Source organism: Papio anubis, chromosome 1, assembly GCF_008728515.1.
Source record: "Papio anubis isolate 15944 chromosome 1, Panubis1.0, whole genome shotgun sequence".
Lineage (NCBI taxonomy): Eukaryota > Metazoa > Chordata > Mammalia > Primates > Cercopithecidae > Papio > Papio anubis.
This window is the reverse complement of record NC_044976.1, coordinates 22,359,493-22,374,073: the sequence shown is the minus strand read 5'-3', so window position 1 is coordinate 22,374,073 and position 14,581 is coordinate 22,359,493. Positions and strand designations below refer to the sequence as shown.

General features: G+C 51.0%; 2 protein-coding genes across 4 annotated transcripts in view; both read left to right on the top strand.

The window, feature by feature from the left end:
* The window catches only part of IFNLR1 (interferon lambda receptor 1), a 33,242-nt gene extending 26,411 nt beyond the window's left edge, over positions 1-6,831 (top strand). Inside the window, exons 5-7 of one of the 2 annotated variants that reach the window (XM_021937484.2) lie at positions 1,339-1,498; positions 1,790-1,920; positions 3,086-6,831. In XM_021937484.2, coding sequence (XP_021793176.2) covers positions 1,339-1,498; positions 1,790-1,920; positions 3,086-3,862 — 1,068 coding nt within the window. In that variant the 3' untranslated portion in view covers positions 3,863-6,831. The remainder of the gene's footprint in view (positions 1-1,338; positions 1,499-1,789; positions 1,921-3,085) is intronic. The other variant, XM_021937488.2, reaches the window with a different exon arrangement.
* Positions 6,832-8,847: 2,016 nt separating this feature from the next.
* Positions 8,848-14,581, top strand: part of IL22RA1 (interleukin 22 receptor subunit alpha 1) — a 29,910-nt gene continuing 24,176 nt past the window's right edge. Inside the window, exon 1 of one of the 2 annotated variants that reach the window (XM_021937471.2) lies at positions 8,848-10,180. The gene's annotated coding sequence lies outside the window, so the exon portion shown is untranslated. The remainder of the gene's footprint in view (positions 10,181-14,581) is intronic. The other variant, XM_003891325.5, reaches the window with a different exon arrangement.

Here is a 14,581-nt window from a genome sequence, read left to right as displayed (position 1 = left end):
GGCCCAGGTGGGAGGATTACCTTAGCCTAGGAGTTCAAGACCAGCCTGGGGAACATGGTGAAACACTGTCTCTACAAAAAAAAAAAAAAAAAAAAAAAGCTGGGTATGGTGACGCATGCTTGTGGTCCCAGCTACTCGGGATGCTGAGGCAGGAGGATCGCTTGAGCTAAGGAAGCGAGGCTACAGTGAGCCGTGATCGCGCCACTGCACTTCAGTCTGGGCAACAGAGTGAGACCTTGTCTCAAAAAAACAAAAAATAAAACTTTTTACATAAACAAGTGGCCAGCCAGACTTGGTCCCTGGACCCCTGTTCTTGATTGCTCTTGCTTCCACTAAAGCAACATTTACACTCCCGATCTTTTGCATACTCCGGGTTCCAGGGATTATAGATCTGAATCCAGTGTGGTTTCTGCCTTGAAGAACCTCACAAATATTCCAGACCAGCACTGCCCAATAGAAAGAAATATAATGCAAGCCACATGTGCAGTTTTAAGAGTTCCATGTTAGGTAAAAAGAGACAGGTATATTGAATTTTAATAACAGATTTTACTTCATCCAATTGAATGGTATCATTTCAGTGAGCAATTCTGATAAAAGTGATTGAGATCTTTTACATTCTTTTTCTCTACTTCTTTAAAATCTGATGTGTGTTTTGTACTTGGAACACCTGTCAGTGTGGACCAGATGCATTTCACATACTCAGTAGTCACACGTGGCCTGTGCCTTCCATACCAGACAGACATCTGCAGAGGTTTCCTCCACTGCTGATAGACTGGGAGACCCCAAGATGGAAAGCCTGAAGAATCTGCTCCTCAAAGTAGGGACCTTAATGGGGGTGCACACCAGGGTGCCCCCAAGTGGCAGGCTGCTTTTGAACCGTGGCTATCCCTACCCAGAGACTCAGATGAAAAGAACTCAGGTGGTGTTGGGAAGTGCTTCCTCAATGCTTACACTTTAATGCAGGAAAAGAATAGAAGGTTCAGGCAAGGAGGGAGGATCACTTGAGGCTGGGAGTTCAAGACCAGCCTGGGCAACAGCAAGGCTTTGTCTGTACAAAAAATAATTTTAAAAAATTACCCAGGTATGGTGGTTGTGAATCTGCAGTCCCTAGCTACTTGGAGAGCTGAGGTAGGAAGATTGCTTGAGCCCAGGAGTTTGAGGCCACAGTGAGCTGTGATCACACCACTGCACTTTGGCCTGGATGACAGAGCCAGACCCTATCCCCTACAGAAAAAAAAAAAAACACACCCTACCATGTCTGCCAACCCCACTCTGTCCTGGCTATGTAAAACCAGTCCCCACAGCAGCTCTGCCACTCTCTGCTTCTTTTCCAAACAGACCCTATTTCCTGTCACCCCCCATGGCCAGCCAGTCCGGATCACCCTCCAGCCAGCTGCCAGCGAACGCCACTGCCTCAGTGCCAGAACTATCTACACCTTCAGTGTCCCGAAATACAGCGAGTTCTCTAAGCCCACGTGCTTCTTGCTGGAGGTTCCAGGTGGGTACCAAGTGGCACAGAAGGGGGAGCTTTCCCTCTGGGCCTTGGGAGCTTTGTGACACAGTGGTTAAGAGCATGGGCCTAGAGACAGACTCGCCGGGATTAAAACCACACTCATTGTGTGTCTTTGGGCAGCTTACATAATGCCCCAAACCTTGGTTTGCACAGTCTGCAGGATAGGTTTATTCTTGTGAGGATTAAATAGGGTAATGTATGTGAAGCACTCAGCACAGGTGCAGTTGTAGACAAGAGCCATTGTTGTTTCTCTCATTGTTATTTTTCCTTCCTTAGAAGCCAGCTGGGCTTTCCTGGTGCTGCCATCACTTCTGATACTGCTGTTCGTCATTGCCGCAGGGGGTGTGATCTGGAAGAGCCTCATGGGGAACCCCTGGTTTCAGCGGGCAAAGATGCCACGGGCCCTGGTATAGCAAATCTGGGGGTGTGCGGCAGGTGGGGAGGGGTTGAGAGTAAGGGAGTGGGGCTGGAGCTACGAGTTGTTCAGATAGAATATCAAGATGGTCCAGACTCCTGGACCAAAACATCTATCTTTGTGTCTGAATTTCCACCATTAGTAATGCATTCACTTAGTCCTGAATAAAATGGCAAATAGGCCCGGGAGGGAGGAGTGCCTTAAGTTCCTCTGAGATAAATAACTTCACCTCTGCTAAGGATGTGTCAGCTGCTGGGAGCAGAGCCCCCGGCCTTGGACCTCAGGAGAGATACCCAGAAGGGGAGGAGGAGAGGAGCCACCAAAGGGGATATCTTAAAAGAGTCCCAATTTTTAGTTCACACTTTAACCCAGGATGAGCTGTGCCCTGGCTGACCTTGGAGTTTCTTCCCTGGTCTGCTGGGTCTCTCCCTTAGAATCTAGGGGACAGCTCGGGCAGGGGAAGCCCAGGAGGTGATATGGGTTGGCCCTGTTCAGATGAGGGCTGGCAGGGGCAGCTTGGGCATAGGCAAGGCTCTGATGGGCCTGGGGGCTTTGAAGATGGGTTCTGAGCGTCCCTGCATCATGGCAGGGTGGCAAAGGGAGCATTTCCAAATTTCCTGGCTCCAGGAATCTGTAGGAGAATCCCACTAACTGTCAGAGTGACAACCTCGGGTAGACATGTCTGTGCGCTGCCCCGTGCCCTCAGCCTTCCTGTTAAGAGCACACCAGCTGGACTTGCAACTCCCAGTGCCTGCACCCAGTGGGCTTTCTCTGGCCTCTGGAGCCCACACTGCCCCTGCATGTGGCAGCCTGCAAGTGTCAGAGCCACCAGCAATTCCATTCCTCAACCATGACTGTGGGTAAAGAGCCCAGGAGCATCCCCCTCCTGGGATCGCTCCGAGGTGCGTGTGCCCCAGTGGCTCCCTGAGTTCCCAGCAGGATTAAGTGCCAGTAGCCTTAGTGGTCAGTTGCTTGATAACACCCCACTTCCTGGCTGCTCCCCCAGTCCCACCTGGTGTGTCCTGGGATCACCTCCCAAAGAAACTGCTTACACTTGAAGCCTTGTCTCAGGTCTGTTTCTATGGGAATTCAGATGAAGATAATTGTGCTTCAGGAAAGCCTAAATTTTCTGCTCTTCTCTCCCCTACCCAAATCAGGACTTTTCTGGACACACATACCCTGTGGCAACCTTTCAGCCCAGCAGACCAGAGTCCCTGAATGACTTACTCCTCTGTCCCCAAAAGGAACTGACCGGAGGGGTCAGGCTGACGCCTAGAGTCAGGGCCCCAGCCACCCAACAGGCAGGATGGAAGAAGGACCTTGCAGAGGACGAGGAGGAGGAGGAGGAGGAGGAGGAGGACACAGAAGATGGCGTCAGCTTCCAGCCCTACATTGAGCCACCTTCTTTCCTGGGGCAAGAGCACCAGGTTCCAGGGCACTCGGAGGTTGGTGGGGTGGACTCAGGGAGGCCCGGGGCTCCTCTGCTCCCGGGCGAAGGCTCCTCTGTTTGGGATTCTTCAGACAGAAGCTGGGCCAGCACTGTGGACTCCTCCTGGGACAGGGCTGGATCCTCTGGCTATTTGGCTGAGAAGGGGCCAGGCCAAGGGCCGGGTGGGGACGGGCACCAAGAACCTCTCCCACCACCTGAATTCTCCACGGACTCGGGTTTCCTGGAAGAGCTCCCAAAAGATGACCTCTCCTCCTGGGCCACCTGGGGCACCTTACCACCAGAGTCAAATCTGGTCCCTGGGGGGCCCCCAGTTTCTCTTCGGACACTGACCTTCTGCTGGGAAAGCAGCCTTGAGGAGGAAGAGGAGGAAGAGGAGGCGAGGGAATCAGAAACTGAGGACAGCAATGCGGGCAGCTGGGGCGCTGAGAGCACCCAGAGGACCGAGGAGAGCGGCCGGACACGGGGGTATTACATGGCCAGGTGAGCTGTCCCATGGCTTCCCACCGAATCTGATGCTGCTGCCTTTGCGAGGACTACTGGGCTTCCCAAGAAACTCGAAAGCCTCCGTACCTTTCCTAGGTGGCGGAGGGGCATTGCACTTCCGGGAACCCCGCCTAGCGGCTGTTTGCCCGTTGGGCTGAGCAATAAGATGCCCCTCCCTCCTGTGACCCACCCGCTTTAGGCTGAGCTACAAGAGGAATGGACACAGGGTGGCTGAGGTCGTAGGTTTGTGGGGTGTCATCACCCCCATTGTCCCTGGGGTGACAGGCCAGGGGGAAACATTATCCCTGGACAACACAAAACAGGTGAGCTCAGGTCACTGCAGACATCAAGGGTGGACACCACCAAGGGGCCCTCTGGAACTTGAGACCACTGGAGGCACACCTGCTATACCTCATGCCTTTCCCAGCAGCCACTGAGCTCCCCCATCCCAGGGCTCAGCCTCCTGATTCATGGGTCCTCTAGGTGAGACCCAGATAAAACTCCAGTTGGCTGAGGGTTTTGGATGGGAAGGGAAGGGTGGCTGTCCTCAAATCCTGGTCTTTGGAGTCATGGCACTGTACGGTTTTAGTGTCAGACAGACCAGGGTTCAAATCCCACCTCTGCTGGTCACTGGTTTTGTGATCTTGGGGAAGACACCTTCCTTGTCTGCCTCACTTCCTCATCTGCAGCTTCGCCTGGGTGTGGTGAGGGTTCTAGGGGATCTCAGACGTGTGTAGCACGGAGCCCGCTGTGTTCTTGATGCTCTCTACATGGTGGCTGGTAGAATTCTCCGTCTATCCAGGCTCCAGGAGACCCCTGGGCATCTCCCACCTGTGGCCCCTAAACCCAGAGTGACTGAGAGCACTTACCATTCAGCTTGTCTCATCCCCAGTCTACCTCCTTCCTTCTACCCTCACTGCCTCCCAGTCAAGTGAGTGAGCTCTCAGAAACCAGAGTCCCACCCAAGGGGACCCTGGTCTCTCAGCCTTCACCCAGCAATGAGAACCCTGCTTCCCAGGGGAGGAACCAAGTGCTCCATCTTCTAGGGACCCAGTTTGTTGGAGTAGGACAGTAATGTGACAGGAATCGGACTTCTGGGCCCGTAATCCCTGTTTGGACAGCACGTTAAGCACTTGGTTGACTACTGTGTTCCAGAGAAGTCCCATTCTCCCTTCTGGTTATAAGAAACCAGTGCCTTCTAGATTCAGGTGACTATCCTTACCTGGGGGTGCTCATGTATCCTCAGCTAACCTACACCCAGCAGAATATAGATGAGCACAGCTGAGTTTTCACCCGGAGGACCAAAGCGTTTTGTGGTGGAGGATCTGAACCACCTTGGCTCTGTGGCCATTCAACCTGCCAGGACTAACGTTTCTGGATTTGTGAAGAAGGGATCTTCAAAGCCATTGAACCCAGAGAGCTGTGTTGTTTTAAAGCCACCACAAGGGTACAGCATTAAATGACAGAACTGGAAAAGCTGCTTAGGGCATCTCATCCAGGGCTTCTCAAACCATGTCCCCCAAAGGCCTTGGATCGCATTGCAGGGAGTGCCATGGGGCTATGGGAGCCTCCCATTTTCACCAGAGCAGCCTCACTGTGTCCTGATTTACATACTGTGGCTTTCCACGTAAGGTTTTGTTTAGAGGGCTTCCACTACTCAAGAAAAAGTTAGCAAACCACTCCTTTTGTTGCAAAGGAGCTGATGTCCAGGGTGGCAAAGGCACTTGCCCCAGGTCACCCAGCAGTGCTGCTCTGAAGACTTATTGTGCACATCCCCAAGGGTTAGAGCTTCGATCTCTGCACAGCCGGGCCAACCTCTGACCCCTTGTCCATGTCAGTAAAAGATGAAGGTCACAGCCAGGATTTCTAAGGGTCAGGAGGCCTTCACCACTGCTGGGGCACACACACACACGTATACACACACACATACAACACACACCTGTGTCTCCCCAGGGATTTTCCCTGCAGTGAGGCTTGTCCACAAGATTGAGCTCAGAAGAGGAAGAACAAACAAACCACAGAGCTGGGGAGGGCTGTGGCTCGGGGCCAGCTCCCAGGGAAATTCCCAGACCTGTACCAATGTTCTCTCTGGAACCAGCCGAGCTGCTTCGCGGAGGTAATTTCAAAAAAGTAAGAGCTATCATCAGCATCATCTTAGGCTTGTATGAAATAACCACTCCGTTTCTATTCTTAAACCTTACTATTTTTGTTTTGTTTTTTTGAGTCGGAGTTTTGTTCTTGTTGCCTCGGCTGGAGTGCAGTGGTGCGATCTCGGCTCACTGCATCCTCCGCCTCCCGGGTTCAAGTGATTCTCCTGCCTCAGCCTCCCAAGTAGCTGGGATTACAGGTGCCCACCACCACACCTGGCTAATTTTTTTGTATTTTTAGTAGAGACGGGGTTTCATCATGCTGGCCAGGCTGGTCTCAAACTCCTGACCTCAGGTGAACCGCCTGCTTTGGCCTCCCAAAGTGCTGGGATTACAGGCATGAGCCGCCGCGCCCAGCCAAACCTTACTATTTTTTTTTAAAGAATTTTTTCCAGAGTTTAATTTCTGACATAGCTTGAGTTTTCTAGTAACTCTAAACTCCATCTCCTTTATCGTCATTAAGTCATTGACAAAAAGCCAGGAGAAGCTTAGGAAAGTGCATGATAATCAGTATGATAATTTGCCTTGTGTGGTCAGCACTTAACTGTTTACAAAGCCCTTTCACATGCACAGCGGGTGGGAACTGTGTGGTGTGGGCTGGGCCTGCACTGGAAGCACATCCCGTGAAAAGTGTTCGTGCCTTAGGTGAAGCAACATGTATCACTTTAGAGTACTAACAGTATATGTTGTTCTTACGTATTGGTATTTATTTCTATTTTTGCTATGTTTATGTCGTATTTAAATGATATCCAACTGCTTGTTGGTATACCCTAAACTGTTTAAATAAAGAGCTCTATTTTTAAAGAAAAAACGTACAATTGAATGGAAAAGTGTATGCTCTTATCCTTTTGTGAGACAGGATCTCACTCTGTCACGTATGCATGCACCACCAGGCCTGATTGATTTTTTTGTTTTTGTAGAGATGGAATCTCCCTGTGTTGCCCAGGCTGGTCTCAAACTCCTGGGCTCAAGCAATCCTTCCCTCCTTGGCCTCCCAAAGTGTTGGTTGGGATCACTGGTGTGAGTGACTGTGCCTGGCCTATTCTCTTACTTTTCAAAGGCTCCTCACCTCTCCTCTGGGAAACCTAGCTGTTAAGACTACAAGGGCCGGCCAAGCAGGGTGGCTCATACCTGTAATGCCAGCACTTTGGGAGGCCGAGGCAGGCGAATCACAAGGTCAGGAGATCACGACTGTCCTGGTTAACACGGTGAAACCCCATCTCTACTAAAAATGCAAACAATTAGCCGAGCATGGTGGTCGGCGCCTGTAGTCCCAGCTACTCAGGAGGCTGAGGCAGGAGAATGGCGTGAACCCGGGAGGCGGAGCTTGCAGTGAGCCAAGATCACACCGCTGCACTCCAGCCTGGGTGACAGAGCGAGACTCCATCTCAAAAAAAAAAAAAAAAAAAAAAAAAACACTACAAGGTCTTGAGTTGGGTCCCCAGAAGCAAACCCAGAGAAAAGGTAGAAAGGTAGAAAGCAGTGCAGTGATCCAGGTAACGCCAGGAGGGGAGTGTGGAGGCAAGATGGGGTGGTGGGGGAGAAGGGCGGCCAGGCAAAGTGTGTCATCAACAGGTCCCTGCTGTGGGCAGCTGAACCTCAATGCCCCTGGAAAGCTCTGGAAGTCAATGTAGGATGCACTTCAGATTTGGTCCTCCTGCCAGGGGCAGGAGCCAGGGAATCTAGCTACTGCCTCCCATCAGTCCAGTGTGGAGGCCGTTCCCTGAGGCAGAGTTGCAGGTACTTGCATTTGGAATCCACCAAGCTGAGTGCACAAGAAAGGGGAGTGCCATGAGGCTGAGGGCAGGGTCCCCAGCCAGTATCCCTTGTTGCAGTGAGGCTGGAGCTGACGGCTCACCCAACTGCAACTATGGTCCATGAAAGGATATGGAACAGCACCTGTGTGACTAACCTTGCACTCCCAAACTCATTCCAGCGGCTCTCCATTAGCGAGGGTCTCCCAGTTTCCAGCGACTCTCATAAGACCACCTGGTGACTATCTAGCACTGTGCCCACAGTTGTCACCACTTATTGGTGCCAGGGTATGTGCTAGACCCAAGCCTAGCTGATCCTACAAGTCCGTCTCCCTGGAATTCAGTAGTCTCCCTGGCTGGCTGGGCCTGGAGCAGGTACCTTCCAACCTGCCACGGCTGCATTTCCCAGTCTATGGAACAGTCTGCAGACAAGACAAGAAAGCAGCCACTGCCATGTGGGCTGCCAAGACAAGAAACAGTAACCCCTGCTTCTGGTCCCTTCCCCAGGTGCAGCTGCACCCCCAGCCTCGGCTTCATCCCACCTTTAAAAATCTTTTTTTCGAGACAGGGTCTCTCTCTGTTACCCAGGTTAGAATACATGATCTCAGCATCTCAGCTCACTGCAATCTCCACCCACCAGGTTCAAGTGATTCTTGTGCCTCAGCCACCCAAGAAGCTGGGATTACCGGTGTGCGCCACCACGTTCTGCTAATTTTGGGTGTTTTGTTTTGTTTTGTGTTTTTTTGTTGTTGTTTTTTGTTTTGTTTTGTTTGAGATGGAGTCTCACTCTGTCGGCTCACTGCAACCTCCTCCTCCCAGGTTCAAGCAATTCTCCTGCCTCAGCCTCCCAAGTAGCTCACCACCATGCCCAGCTAATTTTTGTATTTTTAGTAGAGACGGAGTTTTGCCATGTTGGTGTATGTATATATATGTATTTTTTTTTTTAGTAGAGACAGGGTTTTGCCATGTTGCCCAGGCTGGTCCTGAACTCCTGGTCTCAAGTGATCTGCCTACCTCGGCCTCTGAAAGTGCTAGGATTACAGGAGTGAGCCACTGTGCCCAGCTAGTTTTTGTATTTTTAGTAGAGACGGGGTTTCGCCATGTTGGCCAGGCTGGTCACTCCCCTCCCAAAGTGCTGGGATTACAAACATGCGCCACCACGCCTGGCCCCCTGCATCCTATGTACAAGTCCATGAAAGAAACCAGAATATGTTACCCCCAAATATGCCTCTTTGACACGATATTTTTGAATACTTTTTAGCTAAGGTAGTTAAGAAGCAGCAAACAGTGGAAGAGCTCCCCTCTTTCCACCTAAAGCCAGGTTATACAATTCTTTACTGGAGACAACTTTTACAAACCTTATGCCATCAGTTTACTCCCATTCACTTACCTTCTCAGAGGTTCCAGGAGCCTAAACCTACTTTCGTTTGTCTTGCCACTTCTCTAAAATGTATTGGTTTTTTTTTTCCCCCCGGTTCCCTTTGTGGGATATGTTGAGGTTTCTCTTCAAATAATCTGATCCATCTTTTATTATTTAATTCATAGTACCCCCACTCCACTTTCCTTTTTCTCCTTTTTTTCTTTTTTGCCTTTGTTCGATGCCCAGGCACACCACAGCACCAGGCGTTGTCAGTACCAGCTCACATTCCTTTCCTTATTTGGAAAGAAGACTAACTTTCTAGCTCATTACAGGCACCCCTTCCCCTTCCTCTCCACTTTCTTTTACGTGCCCACCTTATGTAAAAAAGTTCAAATGTTTAGCCAACCGGGATTCGTTTAGATTGTACAACCCGACCCCGACCAATGGGGAAAGAGTACAGGACTTGCGTCAGAAATAAAGGCTCTCGTGCCCTTTGTTCAGGTGTGCTCTCGTGGTGACTGGCCAAGGAGGCACCCCTCTGCGCAGAAGTAAAATTACTTTGCTAAGAATCCTTTGTTCGAGTGTTCAATTTCCTCGGGATTTTGAGCGTTATTCCCGACGCTGTTTTGTCAGGATGAAATTTATTGTTCTTTACTGAAGATGCTCTCTAAGCCAGAGTCACAAGCCACTGCACCATCACCTTTGTTTGAGGTTTCTCCCTCGTGATGTGTGCCCCACATATTACAGACTTGTTTTCCTCTTGTTAATCTGTCTTTTGTTACAGGGGGATCTGTCCCTACTATGAACACTTGAGGTTTTGAAATTATATTTCCTCTCCTGCCCCAGTATTTAAGCCAGGGCTTTCTATTACGTGTAACCAAATGTCCTTGTTAATTCACAAAGACAAGGAGACAGTGAATCCACCTCCCGGGTTCAAACGATTCTCCTGCCTCAGCCTCCCAAGTAGCTGGGATCACAGGCACCCGCCACCACGCCCGCTTTGGCCAGCTTCGGGTATCTGGTCCTTTCCAGGAAACAGGAAAGGACGTCCTCTCCAGGTGACCCGCCCTCCTCCTCCCCCTCCGCCTGCGCCTCCGCCTCCGCCTCCTTCTCCGCCTCCGCCTCCTCCTCCTCCTCTCTCCCCTCCACCCAGCACGGTCGCCACCCTTGAGCTTCTCCGGGCCTGTCTGCTGCCACCTCCTGGACATTAGTGGTATGTCAGGGCGCGGTCTTACCTGAACCGGGCTCAGGGAGCCTGGAGAGGGGAGGGCTGGGGTAATAGACGTCCTGAAAACTTCCTTTAGGAAAGGGGTTACTTTTCCTCTTGGCACCAGCACCTGGCACAGAGCGGAAGCTTGGGATTGAGTAGGTGAATGAAAGAATAAGAATAAGAGAGTGAATTGGCATATGAATTGGAGTCAGTAAGTGGACGGCTGTGGCTGACTTACGTATAAGGTTTCAGGAGCTCTCGCATGCGATGATACCATCCTGATCCCAAATTCCTGTTGCGCGTGGGTGCCCGTCCTCCCTCACCCAGCATCTGCTGTGAGAGGGCACTGGTGCTGCTCAGCGAGCATAGTGATGTTGGAGGGTGTACGTGGGAGACAGAACAGGACCTTAACACTTGGGCTGGAATTCATTATTCTGTAATTGATTGTTTCCCATGTTATTTAGGGTTTGATCAATGGCTGCCTGCGGCATCTTCCCTGAGCTCATTCCTGTGTGCCTAAAGCGGAGCTGAAGTAATGAGGGTTGGGGTTTTGTTTTTTTTTTTTTCTAGAAAAACAGACTAGAAGTTATATCTAAATGCGTGAGTCAGCTCCACGAGTCAGTTCCTCAAGAGACACTGATTGACACCAGAACGGGTTCCAGCCCCGGGAGCCCCACCCTTGGCGTGTGACGCTACGTGACACGGAGGTGTGATGGCTTTATATAGGCTGAGTCTTTTTATTTCCCCCTAACTGCTTCTTTAAGTGGATGAAGAGGAGAAGGTCTCGAGGAGTGCCCTGCCCTGGTGGACAAAACCATCAGCATGTGGCGGGAGGCCCCTCTCTAGGAGAGTGGTGACTCCAGGGTGAGACATATCCCGCCCCACTCTAAGTCTGTGTCTCCAGGTGCTCAGCGGACCATCTGGGAAGCCAGAGTCCAGTAGGAGCCTGGAGCCTCCACACACCCATCTCTGAGCTCTAGGCCCCTTCTTCTAAGGGGCAACCTGCAGGATGCAATGCCGTTACTTTCTCCAGCCCTGGAATTGGGCCTCAGAAATGATAGCCAACTCAAACTTCTTTTTATTCCCCGAGATGGAGTCTTGCTCTGTCATGCAGGCTGGAGTGCAGTGGTGCAATCTTGGCTCTCTGCAACCTCTGCCTCCTGGTTCAAATGATTCTCCTACTTCAGCTGCCTGAGTAGCTGGGATTACAGGTGCCTGCCACCACTCCTGGCTAATTTTTGTATTTTTAGTACAATGGGTTTTTGCCATGTTGGCCAGACTGGTCTCGAACTCCTGACCTCAGGTGATCCACCCATCTTGGCCTCCCAAAGTGCTGGGATTACAGGCGTGAGCCACCACACCCAGCCTCAAACTTCTAAGGGAATGTTATCATTCCCCTCATGCCCACCTCCCTCCATTGCCACACCTGCACACCAGAGTCTAGGTTTTTGCAAAAGTTTTTTTTCTTTTTTTCCTTCTTTCTTTCTTTCTTTTTTTTTTTTTTTTTTTGGCACAGTCTCCCTCTGTCGCCAGGCTGGAGTACAGTGGCATGCAGTCTTGGCTCACTGCAACCTCCGTCTCCCGGGTTCAAGTGATTCTCCTGCCTCAGTCTCCGAAGTAGCTGGGACTACAGGTGTGTGCCACCACGCCCAGCTAATTTTTGCATTATTAGTAGAGACAGGTTTTCACCATGTTGGCTAGGATAGTCTCCATCTCTTGACCTTGTAATCCTCCCACCTCTGCCTCCCAAAGTGCTGAGATTACAGGCATGAACCACTGTGCCTGGCCTGCAAAGGTTTTTAAGGGACCGAACTGGTCCTTGGGTTCCTCATTTTGTAACAGAGGATGCTTGCTGCGTGAGACCTCCTTCTCAGAAACCGTCCAGAGACAGCAACCCAGCAGCACAGAGGAGTAGAGACTTACTTCCATTTCTAGATGAGGAAGCTGAGGGCAAGAGGCTAAGGGACCCTCACACAGCAGGGAAGTGGCAGAGCTAGAATTCAGACCGGGTCTATCTACTCAAAGCCCATGTTCCATTCACTTCCCTTGGCTCCCATGGGGGCCTATGAAAGTGCTCCCCCATCCTGGCTGGAGATGCATGATATTCTTAATGTTTTTATGAAGAAGCATGGCCTTGTACATGCCTTATAGGCACGTAATAAGCTTCTGGAACTTCAAACTCCCAAGAGAGCTGAAATTATAAGTAGAGTCAGGAAATTGTACAATGACTTCATGTTTGTGTGAATGACATTAGTCATGAAGGGAATTCTGGAATGTCAGGGGAGGTTTCCATCCCCAAAGTGACATCGAAGCAGAGGCCATGCAAGCTGCAGAGGCCCTTAGGAGCGTTCTAGACCAAGCCTCCTTTACAGACAGGGAAACTGAGGCCTCAAGAGGGGACAAGAGCTATTCATAGTCACCTGAAGTCAGGTGCAAGTTTGGGACCAGACCCAGGCGCTGGACCTGGGCCATGTAGTCAGGGTCCCTGCTTGACACAGCCCAGGCATTGGAATCAGATGGGCTCTCAGGCTTCATTCCTTGCTCCTGCTCTTCAGGAATGATCAGGAACCACTCTAGGACCTGCCCCTGCAGAGTCGTCAGCCACGGAGACAGCACCCCACACTCCCCGAAGACTTCCAGGAAACAGCCCACTGCCTTTTGATGTTGTTGCTTCTGGAATTCTTGGGTGTTGAGAGAAGGGACAGGAGCAGGTCACATTCCTGAGTATTTCATTGTAAAATGTGGTTTTTCTATAGCTTGGGGATGTTCCCTACAGTCTTAAAGCCCTGGCCAGCTTTCTCCAGCACACTCATTCACCCAGCAAATCTTACAGAGTACCTGCTCTATGCCAGCTCCTACTAGACACTGAGACACTCAGGAGAGCGAGCTCCAGGCATTGTCCCTGTAGTCAGTACCGTGGGGAATGGGAAAGCACGACGCAATACATGCTAGGAGATGGGAACAGAGAGCTGGTGTTCCCAACCCAACCAAGGGGGCAGCTCACACAGGGAAAGCTTCCTGGTGGAGGTGAATTGGAGAATAGGTCTGAAGAATGAATTGGAGTGAGACAGGAAAGTGGAGGTGGAAAGGGATTCTCGGAGACAAGACCGTGCATGGGTGCACTGGAGAAATTTGTCAGACAGAAAACAAGTGCTTTTCCTGGAGGTCTGAGAATCAGCAAGGCGAACCTGCTGCTCTGAAGGCCAACGCTGTAAGTCGATGTTGGATACCTGCTCTACATTCAGCCACATGGAGGGTACAGAGGAATACCAGGGAGCTCTTTGCAATCAAAATGCTTGACAAGCACCGTCCAATTGTAGAGCCCAGAGAACAATGTTATCTGGGGAGCCTTTACCACTGGAGGCAGCTTCGTTGTGAACACGTCCAGCAGCCAAGACCTTTCTACCTCTCAAGGCAGCCACACCATCATAGCGAGAGCGATTTCCTTAAACTGAAAAAATGGCCTCCCTCATATGTCTCCTCCAACCACCCTAGTTTTCATTTCAGAGATAGTTACACAAAAGGGTCTAGAGCCTTCTCCATGCAGAGCCCCTCAGATATTTGAAGACAGTGCTCATATCTTACCTCCATTCCAACCCGATCTCTCCTGTTCATTCTTCTGTCTGTTTGTTTGTTTAAAGGCAGAGTCTTGCTCTGTCACCCAGGCTGGAGTGCAGTGGCTCAATCTCGGCTCACTGCAACCTCTGCCTTCCAGGTTCAAGCAATTCTCCTGCCTCAGCCTCCCGAGTAACTGAGATTATAGGCACTCGCCACCACACCCAGCTTTGTGTGTGTGTGTGTGTGTGTGTTTTTAGTAGAGACAGGGTTTTGCCATTTTGCCCAGGCTGGTCTTGAACTCCTGACCTCAGGCAATACGCCCACCTCTGCCTCCCAAAGTGCTAGGATTACAGGCATGAGCCACCGAGCCCGGCCTGTTTGTTTTTGAGACGGAGCCTCACTCATTCTGTCCCCCACGCTGGAGTAAAATGGCGCGGTCTTGGCTTACTGCAACCTCCGCATCCCGGGTTCATGCGATTCTCCTGCCTCAGTCTCCCAAGAAGATGGGACTACAGGCATGCACCATCATGCCTGGCTAATTTTTGTATTTTTAGTAGAGACAAGGTTTCACCATGTTGACCAGGCTGGTCTCGAAGTCTCGAACTCTTGGCCTCAAGTGATCAGCCCGTCTCAGCCTCTCAAAGTGTTGGAATTACAGGCATGAGCCACGGCGCCTGGCCTCCTTTCCATT